Source organism: Coccinella septempunctata, chromosome 4 (genome assembly GCF_907165205.1).
Source record: "Coccinella septempunctata chromosome 4, icCocSept1.1, whole genome shotgun sequence".
NCBI classification, from domain to species: Eukaryota; Metazoa; Arthropoda; class Insecta; order Coleoptera; family Coccinellidae; genus Coccinella; species Coccinella septempunctata.
This window is the reverse complement of record NC_058192.1, coordinates 456,773-472,393: the sequence shown is the minus strand read 5'-3', so window position 1 is coordinate 472,393 and position 15,621 is coordinate 456,773. Positions and strand designations below refer to the sequence as shown.

The 15,621-nt window shown below is 38.4% G+C and overlaps 6 protein-coding genes across 6 annotated transcripts; 2 read left to right on the top strand and 4 right to left on the bottom strand.

Moving 5' to 3' along the window:
• Positions 1-212: 212 nt before the first annotated feature.
• On the bottom strand, positions 213-1,638 carry LOC123311401 (bifunctional peptidase and (3S)-lysyl hydroxylase Jmjd7). Its single transcript, XM_044895314.1, has 5 exons — positions 1,478-1,638; positions 1,252-1,423; positions 1,003-1,167; positions 784-947; positions 213-634 (listed from the first exon to the last, which is right to left on the bottom strand). Exons 1-5 carry the CDS (start codon positions 1,539-1,541, stop codon positions 216-218), a joined length of 984 nt encoding a protein of 327 aa, XP_044751249.1. The 5' UTR covers positions 1,542-1,638; the 3' UTR covers positions 213-215.
• Positions 1,639-1,857: 219 nt separating this feature from the next.
• LOC123311356 (5-demethoxyubiquinone hydroxylase, mitochondrial) lies at positions 1,858-2,698 on the top strand. Its single transcript, XM_044895263.1, has one exon. The coding sequence runs from the start codon at positions 1,952-1,954 to the stop codon at positions 2,534-2,536; it is 585 nt and encodes a 194-aa protein (XP_044751198.1). The 5' UTR covers positions 1,858-1,951; the 3' UTR covers positions 2,537-2,698.
• On the bottom strand, positions 2,688-5,065 carry LOC123311354 (mitochondrial intermediate peptidase). The gene has a single exon (XM_044895262.1). It carries the CDS (start codon positions 4,893-4,895, stop codon positions 2,787-2,789), a length of 2,109 nt encoding a protein of 702 aa, XP_044751197.1. The 5' UTR covers positions 4,896-5,065; the 3' UTR covers positions 2,688-2,786.
• Positions 5,066-5,382: 317 nt separating this feature from the next.
• LOC123311897 (adenylosuccinate lyase) lies at positions 5,383-7,169 on the bottom strand. The gene has a single exon (XM_044896013.1). The coding sequence runs from the start codon at positions 6,903-6,905 to the stop codon at positions 5,448-5,450; it is 1,458 nt and encodes a 485-aa protein (XP_044751948.1). The 5' UTR covers positions 6,906-7,169; the 3' UTR covers positions 5,383-5,447.
• A 362-nt stretch (positions 7,170-7,531) lies between these two features.
• LOC123310719 (protein crossbronx homolog) lies at positions 7,532-9,142 on the top strand. Its single transcript, XM_044894349.1, has 6 exons — positions 7,532-7,681; positions 7,764-7,924; positions 7,977-8,041; positions 8,149-8,252; positions 8,309-8,502; positions 8,588-9,142. Exons 1-6 carry the CDS (start codon positions 7,652-7,654, stop codon positions 8,853-8,855), a joined length of 822 nt encoding a protein of 273 aa, XP_044750284.1. The 5' UTR covers positions 7,532-7,651; the 3' UTR covers positions 8,856-9,142.
• A 271-nt stretch (positions 9,143-9,413) lies between these two features.
• Positions 9,414-15,388, bottom strand: LOC123310712 (tubulin monoglycylase TTLL3-like). The gene is made up of 11 exons (XM_044894332.1): positions 15,143-15,388; positions 14,913-15,062; positions 13,659-14,761; positions 12,949-13,290; positions 12,301-12,625; positions 11,568-11,753; positions 11,129-11,432; positions 10,979-11,069; positions 10,381-10,802; positions 9,758-10,093; positions 9,414-9,708 (listed from the first exon to the last, which is right to left on the bottom strand). The coding sequence occupies exons 1-11, from the start codon at positions 15,167-15,169 to the stop codon at positions 9,455-9,457; spliced, it is 3,540 nt and encodes a 1,179-aa protein (XP_044750267.1). The 5' UTR covers positions 15,170-15,388; the 3' UTR covers positions 9,414-9,454.
• Between the last annotated feature and the right edge of the window lie 233 nt (positions 15,389-15,621).

Sequence of the window (15,621 nt, the reverse complement as noted above, 5' to 3'; positions counted from 1 at the left end):
AATTCAAATTGAATTCAATATGGTAGATGCGACATTTTGGAAACATATCTTTTATCATTGGTGTGATAACCATATGGGAATTATACCGGACATAAATTAATAATGCGTACAAAACAACAGCCTTTCTTCTGACTTTATATACCAGTCTTCTAGACACATCATATGAATGATCAAAGGTTCGAAAGATGAAAAGCAGAACGAGAATATTTATTCTTCTACTCACAGAGCTTTTCTAAAAATTTATAATAACAATATTTTACATCAAATTCCATGTCGTACCAAAAATTTACTGCTATACAACCATGACTTTGCGTAACATGGTGGAACCAGAGACTTGGGAGGTAAAGCATGTCACCTTTCTCCAGATGTACTTGATATTTTCTAGCTTTTCTAAATTGTGGGTATTTATTTACACTTTCTGTATCCAAAGGATCAACTGCAACCCATTTAATGAACGTTTTTTCATCGTTTTCGAGTTTTGGAGTTAATTTGTATCCACTTAGAGTAACATTCTCATATTGGGCTACTGGGAATTCTTTATAAGGAACGTATGGTAAATCTGTTGGTGATATCAATATGAAATCTTTGAATCCATCAATCACACAGTATAAGTTCTCATAGGGGTCTCTATGCACTAGAAATAAAAAACCATTGAGATCATTTCAGATAATATTCTTCCAACTAACTTATGAACTTGATTAAAATTACTATGAGAACTTGGCTCATTGGCATAATGGCAATAATTATGTGGAAAATATTTATATCAAAGTCATCCTAACTCACTACTTGTTATTGCCCTTTGATCACCCATCCAAAAGTTCAAGCTATCTGGCTCAGTACCAAATGCTTTGGAAGCCCAACTATATCCTTTCTCTATGTGGTTGTAAATTTCAGGGAAATCATTGAGATTGGAATTTTGCTTTTGTATATAACATACATAATTCGGTCTGAAAAGGTAAGAAGCATCAAATAAATCCCGTGAAACTTCCATCTGCTACTAACTGTGGGTTTTCTAAATTATCTAAAAATTCTTTCATTGTCATTGTTTTTTCTTCTGGGAGTACAAAATATTCGGTGTTATCTTCGACATGTGGAGATAGAGCAATGCCATCAGCATAACCATTTGGTGTAACTGCGACAGTCACATTTTTACTACCTATACTCTTCCTAAAAAACTTCCGTTTTTGAACAACTCTATATTCTTTAATGAATTCATTTCATCTTTGTATAATTCGACTTTGCTTCCCTCACCTGAAATATTCAATATTCCATTTTTTGCATGCAGGAAAATCTGTGCAGTAGTTTTTAATTATCAGAGGTTTATTTTTGGACACATAATCCTTATGAAATGTAAAATACCAGTCTTCTTTCAAAGTTGCTTCTCTATCTATTTGAGATACCTCCTTAGGAATATGTAGAAGATCTAAAAGATATATGATAAGGAGTCAAAATCAACTCAAGTCTTTATCAAAAAAACCTGCAGTTTCTTCATATAAAACGGAGAGAGCATTTGATATTTTATCATTTTCTCTTTCTGCCATTTCTTCCTTCCTTAATAATAAATAAAATGAACTGAGCACTTTTTATAAATCTATTATTGTTTACAAATAACATTCATAACCACAAAATCGAAAATGGTAATGGGCCTACTAAACTTTATGTCTACGATGGACTTCTTAATAAAGGGAACTTTGTTCTTAAAAACAAATGGAATTAACCATGGTAGTTGAGATGAAGGTTCCTCTCAAAGAAATACTTTTCTTCTCCTGAGCATTGATGTAACTAATAAACTTTTGAGTTTACTTATCTGAAGTAGTTCTGAAGGACCGCAGTAGGCGAAAGCTCTCATTGGAACCATTTGACCTAATTTTACCGTTGTTTATTGACAAATACAACAATTTACTCGTGTTTCATAATCTGTCCTAATTGCTTTGGAGTTACGAATTTTATAATGAAAACGTTAAAACCTTTGCTTTTCAGAAGTTTACATAATTTGAATATACGTTCAACTTACTCCACAAAAGCGAAAATAGATGAAATGATCAGGGTGAACCATGCCGGAGAATTGGGGGCAGATCAGATTTATGCAGGACAAATGTCAATCCTAGGTGGAACATCGAAGGGGCCCCTCATTCAGCATATGTGGGAGCAAGAAAAGAAGCATCGTCAGAAATTTGAAGAACTTATACCAAAGTATAGAACTCGCCCAACTGTTATGGTACCAATTTGGAATGTAGCTGGTTTTATATTAGGTGCCAGTACTGCTCTTATGGGAGAAAAAGCAGCAATGGCATGTACTGTTGCTGTTGAAACTGTGATAGTAGAACATTATAACGATCAGATTAGAACATTACTGGACAATCCAGAAACTAACAAAGAATTACTTGAAACAATTAAGCAATTTAGGGACGAAGAACAAGAACATCATGATACAGGCATTCAAGAAGGAGCTGAGCAAGCTCCATTTTATTCTACACTAACAGAGATCATCAAAATAGGATGTAAAGGCGCAATAGCTATTTCAAAAGTCATTTAAAACAAAGACGAGTTTGGAAATTTTTCATTGTGATTGCTAATACTATTCAACTTGTTATTTTCAGGAATTATCAAATGTTTTATGTACATATTTGAAACAACCAACCTATATTTGGGAGGATATCTTTATGGAAATAAATAATAATATATGATCAGTTATAAATACAGTTTTATAATTTCGAGAGGGAAACATAACAACATAATAATCTTCAATATAAAATAATACAATACCTAAGGTCATGAAGAGATGATTATTTATTATTGTACATTTTACTATAAGTCATTAATGTATTGTGATTTTGTTCAATTTCCGTGATTAAAGAATCAGCCAAAGCTTCAGGCGATACTTTAATCTTTAAGAAATCTGTTACAAGTTTCTTTGGGTTTCTACCACCTCCATGAGCCAAACATTCCCTTCGATAACTTTCGCCATTATTTCTATCAAGAGGATCCTTCTTGAAATAGTTCTGCCATATGGAATAAGCTATGGCACGGGATACTAAATAAGAATAATATTTGGCTCCATAGCCAAACAAGTGGCTGAAACGAAGGTGCCAGGCCGTATTCGGAACTTGTTTGAGCCCATAATATCTTTCATGAAGATCTGCTATGATTCTTTTACTATTTTCAAAATCCGGGTTTTCGCCATGGAAAAACTGGTCGAGTGCCGAATAAAATATCTGCATCTTAGTCTCACATGCCATAAAAACTTTTTTAGATGCGCAAAGCCTTTGGAGCATTTCTTCGGGAATGGGTTCATTTGTTTCATAATGTTTTGCAAAAAGTCTAATTATTCTAGGATCTGAGGCAAAGTATTCCATTAGAACTGATGGAACTTCGGCAAAATCAGTACTGCATCTTGTGCCTGTTACATGTTGATACTTTGTTCTGGCTAGCATAGAATGCATTGCATGTCCCATTTCATGAAATAAATTATCTACATTATGTGGGGTCAGTAATGAGGGCATTCCCCAGGTGGGTGGTCTGAAATTCAACATCAAGACAGCAATAGGTATCTGGTATGAACCATCTTTCAGTTCTCTGCCTCCTTGTATTGTGAAATGACAGTCTTGGTTTTGTTTACCAGGTCTTTCGAAGAAATCACAGTAAATATAACCGAGAATGCCCTCATTTTCATGCTTTACAGCTAACTTATATACATCCCTTGACCAACATTCACCGTTAGCAATTTGACAATTCACTAGCGTGATTCCGAATAAATTTTTAAAGATTGTATTGAGTCCCTCCATACAAGCGCCGAGTGAAAAATAGGAACTAAATTCTTCCTGAGAGACTCTGAACCAATCTTTCTTAACTTTCATTATATAATGAGGCACATCCCAAACATTCACTTCTTTACAAGCTATATTTTCTGCTTCTTTCATTGTCTTCATCAACTGAAACTCCAAGTTGGAAAATTCTTTTATGTTGTCTGATGTTCTATCTAAAAACTTCATAACATCGGTAGTCTCATCTAGAGTTCCCCCTCTCAGAGCTCTTTCTGCATATGAATTGAATCCACAAATTCTTGCTAAGTTATAACGAGCGGCAGTTAAGTTTTCCAAAAGGAATTCCTGATGTTTATCAGGATAATAGTATATTTTATAAGCCATTTCACGTATCATAGGATTCATTGAATCCACATACAATCCTGAAACTATAATGTCCTCCCCATCAGAAATGAATGAGTTCTGGCAAAGAGGTGGTACTTCTGACTTTTTAATAATTCTAGGTGAATCACTTCCAGCAACAAATTGTTGGCCAAAATTAAGAATAGAGTTATTCAAGGATACCACTTTATTCCTAAGGTTTTCTGGCAAATGTATACCATTTTGTTCAAAATCAAATAAAAATAATTCCCCTACTAGGTCATCCACTTCTGTAGTTTTTTCAACATCACCTTTGGTAACACTTTGCTTCAAATTATCATATAATCTTATATTAGTGTTTAGCTCTTCGACAATTTCACTTATAGTCAAACAAGCCTTTTCAGCAGCTTGCCTATACTGAGGTTCAGGATGTGCCAGTCTAATGAATTCTGCCAAATCAGCTACTCTACAAAGGGAATCAGACATATCATCGAAAATTTCAACCATTTTCCTTTTTCTGGATGAATCTAGTGCTTCTTCGATTAATTCTTGAATTTTGCTTACACATTGCGTCTGCAATTTTAAAAACCCAAATGATGTGTTCAACTCTGAAACATTGAATAATCCAGTTGATTCCCTTCCCAGAACTTTATTTTGTGGTGAATTGGAATTGAAGGTTTCCACTAAAGTAGAAAAAGAAGCCCGAGCTATTTTTTTAAACGTTTTAGTGAATGGATTCGTTAGAAACTGTTTACCCAGAACATTATACATTTTTATTTAATTGATAGATGATCAGAAATTGAAATGATTAGCGCTATATACTCAAAGTTCTCTCAAAGATGCGACCTTTGCCTTTTTCCATTTCAGAATTAAGAAATTGAATTATCCAAAGAAAATTTCAACCTTGTTTTTATTTATATTTTTTATATCATTTTACGTCATTTTCTTATTTTTTTACATTTGCATAGACCTACTAGAAACCAAAGAGTTCCTCTTTATAGAAACTTGTGTTCTGTGCTAGTAGGCCATACTCTGTAGTAGGCACAAAACAACAATAAACATAGAATAGAAAACAGAGTCCAAAAAAAGATCTTATCAGGGACTGTCTCTGATCTTATCCACAGATTACAGACAGAGTAGAAGTGATCTTATCTTAAGCCAAGAGTCTTAACCAGAGACAAGTTGTCTCTGGTCTTAACTTAAGTCAAAACCTTTGCAAGTAGAAATATGATGAAATTACAGCCTGTGATAGAAACTATGCTTTTCAAAACATTTATTTACAGATCATAACAAATACTCATACTATCTTGATATTCAAATTTCTTATATACAGAGCTTAACTTCAGAATCTTTCAAAGTATACATGGCAACTATAGGTTCAACTTCATCAGAAAGAAATTCAGTTACTTGCTCCTCAGATCTACCAATATAAGTTTTAGGATCCAGAATATTATCCAAATCTTTCAAGATTGGTGAAAAATAAGGATCACCTCGAACTCGGTCTAGAAAATCGTTATCTTTGCCAAATTTTTTCACTTCTAACCCTGCCTCCTGGGATAATATTCGAATTTTCTCATGGCAGACCTGTCTATCTGCACCTCTCTTTACCATTTCCATTATGATATTTTCTGTTGACATGAATGGTAATTCTTGGGATATTCTTTTTTCAATTACCTTAGGGTATACAACTAATCCTTGTGTTATGTTAGAGAGGACCATGAGAACTGCATCAGCAGTTAAAAATGCTTCAGATAAAGTAAGCCTCCTGTTGGCAGAATCATCTAGAGTTCTCTCTAGCCATTGCACAGCATGTGTATGGAGAGCGTTTGAAGATAGTGTCATAAGATGTCTTGCTAATGCACAACATCTTTCTGAACGCATAGGGTTTCTCTTATAAGGCATTGCAGAACTTCCAATTTGGCTTTTTTCAAAAGGTTCTTCCATTTCTTTCATGTTGGCCAATATTCTAATATCGCTACACATCTTATGTGCTGAAGACCCCAGAGAAGATAAAACATTCACTACTTCAATATCAACCTTTCTACTATAAGTTTGGCCGATAACTGGATATGTCTTGTCAAAACCAGATAACTGTGCAACTAATTTGTCGAGTTCTTTCACCTTTTTTGAATCTCCATTGAACAACTGAAGAAAAGATGCTTGGGTTCCTGTTGTTCCTTTAGCACCACGAAATCTTAGATTATTTTTTGCTTCCCGTAGTGACCTTTCATCCATTAAGAAATCATATAGCCACATAGAAGCTCTCTTTCCTACTGTTGTCAGTTGAGCTGGCTGCAGATGTGTGAATCCAAGTGTCGGTGTAGACTTGTATTCATCAGCAAATTTTGCCAAATTTCTTATCACTGTAGCTAATTTTGGCAACAACAAATTCAGTCCTTCCTTAATTATGATTAAATCTGTATTATCCCCCACGAAGCATGACGTCGCTCCTAGGTGTATAATTGGTGCTGCTTTAGGGCACAGTTTAGCAAAGACATGTACATGTGCCATAACATCATGCCGTGTTAAGGCCTCTTCCGCTGAAGCTTCTTTGAAGTCTATATTGTGAATATTTTCAGACATTTCAACAATTTGTTCTTCCGATACATTAAGTCCTAATTCTTTTTCAGCCTTTGCTAAATTAATCCATAACTTCCTCCATGTAGAAAATTTTTTTTGATCACTGAACAGGTATTGCATTTCCTTACTAGCATAACGGGTGCTGAGAGCAGAGCGATATCCGGAAGAAACATCGTCAAAATCGAACTTTTCAGCTTCCATTTTTGATATCGAAGTTGTAATCACCGAGTTCTATAAAAACTAATGGAGTGTCGCAGCGCAACTGGGGTTATGCGGAATTCGTGTATTAATTGATCAGCTTATTGTTTTGTATTGAATAATAAAAGTATGCAATTGTGTAATAAATCGGTCGCAGTTTGCTTGCTCATCAACGGAGGTCAACGGTTATCAATTCGGTTATAAATTTGATCTCTCTCTTGTTCTGCTATCAGTACTTTTATCACTTTATATAGTTACAACAGATAATTGTATTTATTACCAAATATTCCTCTTTGTTATCACACACGTAGTGTTAAATTTGAAAATGACCCTGTGACCTGGTCACAGAAACAAGAGGACACAGAAAGAGTAATCTGTGCTTCTGTTTTTTTTTCGTATTTTGATAATTAGCTTCTGCCCTGTCTGAAGAAGTACTCAGATAGTTATTAATTTCCCAATTTGTTTGATTAAACCAGAGACAACTTGTCTCTGATAAAACCATTGATTGACCTGAGACAACTGTTGTCTTGTCTCTGATTGAACGATGAAAACCTTCTATGTTCTGAGATGAAAACATTTCATACAAAAAACAAAACAGCTGATCTAATGTCAAAATTGTCAACAATGTCGAAAATCCCGAGGCATCTTTGATCAGATTAGAAGTTGTATGCTGGAATATATTGTAATCAAAAATTAATAGAAATGTTCTGATCAAAATATTTAAGAGCTTGGAATTTCAGTAAATAATTATGAATTGTGAAGAAGAACCAGCCAATCAGGTAAAAAACATATTTCACTAAAAAGCAGCCTGTATTAACAAATATTAGATTATATTCCTCTTTGTTATTAATCGATTTCTAGGGTACAAATCTAGGCGAAAGTTCAGGTTTTGTTAGACAAGGATCTCTGCGAAGGGTAATACCTGGCGAAAATAATAATGAAAATTTATTTATGAAGAATAAAGGTGAACTGAGCAAACTCTATAAAAATATCCGCTTAGAATATGTCATTCTGGCTGAATAGTAAGTGTACATTTGTTTAGAGTTTTTCATTTTATCATTCTTTGTGTTTCAGTAAAACAGTTATCAGTGAAAATATACAAGGTGTTTATGTTATTCCCTCAAGAGACAATTTTTTAGGTAGTTTAAATATTTTATTATTTCAATCATTACCACTGATATAATTTTTTTCTGCATTTAATATGAATATATGGAATTGATATATTAATTATATACTTTTTGTGTAGCATGGTTTGGAGTTATTTTTGTCAAAAGTGGCCCATATGAAGAGGGAGTATTTCGTTTTGATATTATTCTAGAACCTGACTTCCCTGATACACCCAAACTGCCTGTAAGTCTAGTGAAACATCGATTGAATTATTCAATTATCTCAATAATTCGTTTCAGACCGTATGCTTCCAATCAAAAATGTTCCACCCTGTAGTACATCAAGAAACCAACGAGTTGAGTCTCTTGAAAGCATTCACGAAATGGGATAAATCGGAAAACCATATTTGGCAGGTTTTGAAGTATATCAAATGGATATTCCACAATGTAGAAGGAAGTTTGCCTCATGCAGTTAATGAGGAAGCAGTTTCTCTGTGAGTTTGCGCTTGTGTTTTTTTTTTATTTTAGAAGCCATCAGGAAAGAAGCTGGGGGAAATGAGAAATATTTCCATTTCACAGGTTCAAAAATGACAAAGAGGAGTTTCAGAAAAAAGCAAGAAATATAGTGGAGGAAAGTTTAGAACATTTATACGACGAGCCACCAACAGACGATAAACATTATATCAGGTTTGAAATGTACGATCCGAACATTCACGAACCGACAAGGGCGCAACTTTTGACCCAAAAACATGAAGAACTTCCGAAATATCGAAAATCGTGGGTTCTTCCAGGAAGTATCATACCTTTAGGAAGACCGCCTACGCCCGACTCCGAAAAAGAATCATGATATTACCGGATGAAGTTCGCGAAATAGTATTAGGAAATAAAATCACCATTACCTAGGAATTTTCATCACTTTTGTGAGCCGTCCAAAGAAAACGTAACTTGAGAGAATTCTTCAACACTTTTGTATCGGTAGAATAAACTGGTGTGGTTGAAAATTGCTGACAAATACAGAATCCAATTAATCTTATGATGAAGTGCAATAATAAATACAGCTATATATTTTTATGAAAAATTTAATTATACTTAACTGTTCAAATGTATAAAGCGGAAATAAAAGCTTTCTCTAAAGTTTAGATTATTATTTCCATCTCATTGCCAAAGGAATGATCCCAAACCTGAAATAAAATTTCAAAAATCTTCATTCCCCGACGCGAGATTCCGCTAAATTGCGAAAAAATTTAAAACGGCAGAATTTATCCCGACCAAAATCGATAGGCTTAAAATCTGCAGCAGATTTTACCATGGAGGTTGCCTGTCGACATCGATTGTACCAATTTAGACCCCGTTTTATTGAAAAACGCTCGAAAACGCCGATTAAAAAGTGCCCCAGTAAACACAGTATATTTGTAAAATTTAATCATGAAGAACGTGTTTTACGCTTTACGCCGACGCTCTATTTGCGATCCTCTCCACGATATCCAGCAAATATTTCACAACTTCGCTGTCTCTCTTGCTCTTCAGCATCTTCAGGGCCTGATCCAACATGTTCTCGTCTTCTTTCGTGAAGGAAATCTTGCTCGAACTCGCCAGTACGTTCAGATTAGACTTCAGGCTCGCGAAAGATAAATTCGTGCTTGTAGAAGAGAAACTTTTTTCCTCGATGCTCTCTTGCAACGGCGTTATCGGGTCCGTACCTTTAACGCTAAAATTAAACAACTCTCACGATCCCCGAACTCGACTTACCTTTGGTGATCAGTTTCTTCTTCTGCCTCCGTTTCTTCTCGCTCTGAATAAACTTCAGCAGGTTCTCGAGCGTTTCCTTAACGCCGTCGGTCAGTATTTCCGACTTGGATTTCGACAGGGTCTTCTCCATCTGAAGATTTTCGGCGATCGACAGAGGTTTGATCCTCTGGGCGAGCCTGTCTTCCTCGAGGCAGAAATAGCTCTTGGGTAGGCGTTTTCCGGATATCTTCATGCTGTTTATGTTCGCGCTGTTGTTGCAATGTACCGTCGGCTGCGAATAGATCAGCTCGAAGTTGCCGGTTTTGGCCTTCGGGTTCGCGGCGTGATCGACGACCACTGGAAGCACAATATTTTTTACCCTCAAGGCCGTATTACACCTACCGAGGGTTCGGCCGAGACAGTGTACTCGGCCCAGAAGTACTCGGCCGAGCGATTTTGGCCGAGTCTGCCGTTTCATTTTTATCTTGTTATATATATCATCGTCGGCTCCCCAACTACATGTTAAGGCCGCAGAACACGCTTGACAACTGTGTCACCCTGACCGCCGACAGCATAGAAAATAACCCGCTCGGCCGAGCCACTCGATACGTGTAAATGCGCCATTAGGACCATTTGGGAATTACCTTTGATGGTGTCCTCCAAAACCTGCGGGCACATCCTGGACGTGATCGGCGTCGAAGCGAACAGGGCCGGACTGGAATTGATCTCGATCAGCCAGGGCTGAAAGTCCTCGGTCAGCATGAAATCGGCGCCGTACAGCTCGAAGCAGTTCTTCCTCTTGTCGATCTTGTCCTGATGGATCATGACCGCGCCGATTATGCACTCTTTCATGCCCTTGTAGATGACCTTCCTGTAGATGTCCGGATAACCGATGTTGGACAGGTAGTTCCTGAACTGGATCGAGTCCCACATGTTGTAATTGGGCAGCGTGATGTCGAAGGAGGTGTTCTGGTAGTGTTTCTGCACGGAATTGTTGGTCAGATGGACGGACTCGTGCAGTTTGCGCAGGTTGTAGGTCTGCGAGCTGAATCGCAGGTAGCATTCTCTGCGAATAAGGGAGAGACAGGGGGATATACTCTGAATCAGAATGAAATGATTCTCTCCACGTTTCCACCTTCGACCATCTCAGTGAAGAGAGATAAAGAGCCATTTATTCAAGTTCAACACTGAATATTCGTTAAAATAATACGCGCATAACCATAATCCATCACAACAACTTACTTATACATCCAAATGGTGAGAGGAAGGGCACAACTGATCAAAAACCACTGCCGTATGTCGAATTTCGTATTGAAGATCAACAGGGGACGTTCTGAAAATCCATTTCGTGAAAAACGGAAATTGCGATCGTGAAAGCGAACAAGACGTTACCTATATACTTTTGCGCTATATACTTGACGGTGCTGTTCGATCTAACCGTGTTCATTATGTAACGAAGAGTCCTGCATATATGGATGCCTTTACCCTGAGAACCGACCGCCGGTTTCAGTATCCATATGTTCATTGTGCCGTCCATCCTGAGGTGCGGATAATGGGGCGACAGCTTGTCTATGAGGTACTGCGATTTTTCCACTATGCTATCCTCGGTTTCCGTGTTGATCGCTTTGAAGTGATTGCCTATGTGCAGGATCTTGTAGTAATATTCCAAGAACTGGGACCATTCGTGATCGTGAGCCTTGACAATCGAAATAGGACAATAAATTCACAACCTTTCAGATTATAGAGAGCTTGGCTACCGGTCTTGAATTCATGGAAATTCGACGTAGTCTATGAGTGTTCTGTGGTCCCACCCCAGTGCGACGTTACTCACCTCTTTCAGTGGTTGATCAATGTCCTGATTATTAGCTTCAATGACCATCTTGTAACATTCGTTGCACGCGAATTGGAACGCTTCCAAGGGGATCTTACCCGATAAGCTGATGATCTTACATTCTTTCGTCTCGTGGCTTCGGATAATCCATTTGAGGAGGGACATAGCTGCGGTACGCCGAAAGTCCTTTCGAGAAATAACGAATTTATATTGGGGAAAAATTACTCACGACTTGGTAGTATAATACACGTGGGACAAAATGCCCAATTCATTATGTCGGATCAAAAAATTCATATTTAGTGGAAGCTCAACAGAACATCCACCTACAGAACTCTTCCAAAGACATAGAGTTTATTCAAATATTCCTCTTTGCTTTATCTGTGATCCAAACAGAAAAACACAGATTACGCAGTAAAGGGTAATCTGTGGACGTATTCTTTTGGACACTCCTGACATATCCGGAGTTGTCAGTTCCAAGTCATAGAAATTATATATTTTGATCACAGACAAGTGATGACCGACTAGAATCATTAAACTCTATGGTAATCATAGAGTTAAATGACGAACAGACAATATGTCTATGGTTCATCAAAAACTTTGTTCAGTTTCAAAATGGTTAAGAGATGTCTACTACTGGTATTCCTAAATTTGAGTAAAGTTGTTTTTTCGTTCGTAACGAGAATCGAGCTGGTTAGAACGAGCCATAAATTCATGAAAAGGTAAAACACGTCACCTTGATGAAGTCCTTGGTTTCGCCGTTCTTGGCCAGGGCGTACGTCCTCGGATGATTGATGTGCGCCAATCCGGGAAAATTGAACCAGTGAGCGTTCTTGGCCGCGTCGCACAGCCCCTGTTTGCTGGTGTAGCTGAACACGTCCCTCCTGAACCTGTTTATCTTGGTCAGTTTCACTTTGTCGTTGTTCACCTTGAAGCCGTCGTAGTTGTGTCCCCAATACAGGTCCACCTGGTGACTGCCGAGCAGCTTGGACCTTATCAATTTCTTGCATATCTCGTTCAGATCTTTCACGTGCAAAAGATCCACCAGCTGGTTTATCGATCTGGAAATCGAATCGTAATGATATGACGCTCGAGAATCAACTATGAGAACACAGAAAATTTGACCTCTTTTGTATTAGATGGACAAGTTCCTGACTGTATTTGTTACGTCATATTGACCAATATGTCATAGAATAGAGACAAGTTCAAGAACGTTCTATGACGAAACCATAAATGCATAAAACACGGAAAAACGCCTGAATAATGTCATTATTATTATTATTAAAGTTCTTTAGTTCTTTCTTTAGTTCAATGGTCATTATTTGATGTTCTGTGGTCAACACTAACCTCGAAAATATAATATAAATTTGATTCGGTTACCAACCTGTTCCTCAAGGCGTTCATTTCATTCTGTAGTCTTTCCCTGTTACACACATTGAACTTTTCTACCCATCCTCTCCGGACCAGGGCCCTCCTGATCGCCGGATATTGTCCGGCAACGGTGAACGTCTTCTTCTCCTTGATGGCCCTGTTGACCTCCTCCTTCAGCTGAAGGACGGGGTCGACGTTTCGTTTCATGCCCGAATTCGTCGGTTTCACCTTGCCGAAATAGCTGTGGGAGGAGGCTCCCATGCCGGAATGGCTGGTCTTGGAGCCGTAGAGGAACCTGGAGGACGCGGACGAGAACGAGCGAACCGGGGCGGACATCAGCCGACGTTGCGACTCTCTGGAACAGGGAACAGTCGAGCGAGAGTTGAAAGAGTTTATGCATTTTGTTGTTTGGAACTTGAGTTTTTCTCTTTGACTAACGATGAACGAAATATTGCAAAAAAATCAGCGTAAATGGGCAATATTCGAAACTTCACAAGTCACAAGAAGAAACCATAGAATTTACGGAGTTCGACTAACTTCACGTTGTAGAACTAACGGCGATGACAATCTGTGCTCGAGAACGGCACAGACATGGGCGTAACATTCGACAGGGCATTCACGATTGGAAATGACCAATGACATTTTCACATCTTTCAAGGTTTTTTTCGATTCTAACAGATTTTATCGAATGTTTTCTTCGAGGGAACGGAATATAGAGATTACCTTTGAACAGTCGACGATTTGGGGTTAGAAGACGCTATCTGCTTATTATTGTTCGATGCGTTGCTCAAAGTCGAGTTGGACCTCGTCTTGGCGTTGCTCCTGTTATTTCCCCTGCCGACCACGTCCGGTCCGCCGTTCTTGCTCGTCTTTGCGATCATTTTTTTTTGACTAGGCGACGAAGCTTGGTCAGTCGCTTCGCCGTCGGTCACGGACGGCGTTTTCTGGGACGCCTGGTTAGGGTTAGCCGCGTTCTTCTGCACCTGTGGTTTCTGCCTTCCCGTCAGGTTTCCCGTAGTTTTAGAATGTCCCTGAGCGGTCGAACTGGTCCTTGCGGGTAAGCGATTGGTGGTGACGTTATTCGGTGAGGATTTAAGCGATTGTACATCTGAGTGCGCCCGGTTTTCCTCCATTTTCTTCTTGCAGTTCTGCGTCGAAGATACGAAATTGTCGCTTTTCGAGTCTTCCCCTCTAGCCTTCTTGTTGTAAATCTCGTCCGATTTCTCGATATCCAACTCGGTCTTGCTCGGGTAGCAGGTGATGATCCTTTCGGCCAAGGTTTTCTCGTCTGGTACATCGTCGTTGGCCGCAAGTTTGTTGATGAACGAGCCCACGTCGATGACCGGTATTTTATGGGTGTTTTTGCCCTCTGCCAGAGCTTCTTTCATCAGGCTCTTCACGTTTCTCGCGACCTTCTCCTTGTCGATCAGCTTGATCAACTCTGGCGACTTTATAGCTTCCAACGCGGTCAGTTCTACCCTCCGTTTGAAGTTCTGCAGTTCGGATCTGGTAATCGGTACTTTCTTGAATAGAGAACTGGAGTGTATGGTGTTGAGGCTGCCGGACTTGGAGAAGTTCCCCGATCTTATGCCCCTCACGCTGTCTCCTTTTCTCAAGTTTCGCGACGGCTTGTAAAAGTTGATGGTAGAAGTGTTTTGGACGCTCGGTTTTCCCTTGACGTTTTGCCTTTTCATTTTTCTGGCTGTTTCCGTCTTGAAGAATTCCCTCTGTTGTATTTTCAGTTGGAGGGGCGCCGATGGACGTTTGGCCGCTTTGGTCGTTCCCTTACCTAATTGATTCAATATATTTTTTATATCTTGGGATACCTGAAACATTATATAAAGTTGAACTAAACTTTGGATATATCTTTGGATTTCAAGACACCCTTGAGCACATAATATGCTTCGATTTAAACTATTTATACTGTACTATAATTTCGTCTATGGTCAACTGATTTTCCGAATCTAATCAACTCACTTTATCCAATGACAATTTGGAAGCACATGCTTTTCCTGTGATCTGACCCTTTTTCATCAAGTTCTTGACTCCAAGCGCATTCCTACACTTTTCAATCACCTTATTCGCGATTTCCTGTACATTTTCCTCGCTTGCTGTTTTCGATTTTCCCTAAAAGTACATATTATAGCCAATTTTCTTCACTTTCTTTTTTCATTGAGCAACTGACTCCCAATACAAGGCGTACTCACCAGCGGTTCGTTGTTAACTTTGCCCATGTTTCTTCCGCTCGAAGAAAACAGATTCACATATCAACGAAGCTCCACAAAAAATTTGGATTGCCTAAATATGAAATCTAACAGTTATGACATTTTGCTTTTTGACAATTTGATTTAATCTTATGAAAGACAGCTAAAATACTTATTGGGGGCAGCGTGGGCCCCATAGAATTATAAAGATCATAGAGTCTTTGTCTATGGTGGGCACTCGGTGTCCCGCCTTGAACCAAAGAGTAATTTTGTTCTGCTACCATCTGAACCATCGACAAATTGGAAAAATTGAATTCTTCTCAACAGCGAACACGGCCCTCACATTTCAAAAATAATTCATAACAAAATCCATTTCGGAGGACGCAAATTCAGAATCCGTAAAAAGTGCTTCGGCAGTATTATCAAAGAGTAACTCTGGTTACTCTTTGGTATTATTCGTATCCTCGTTGAGTGAAAACACG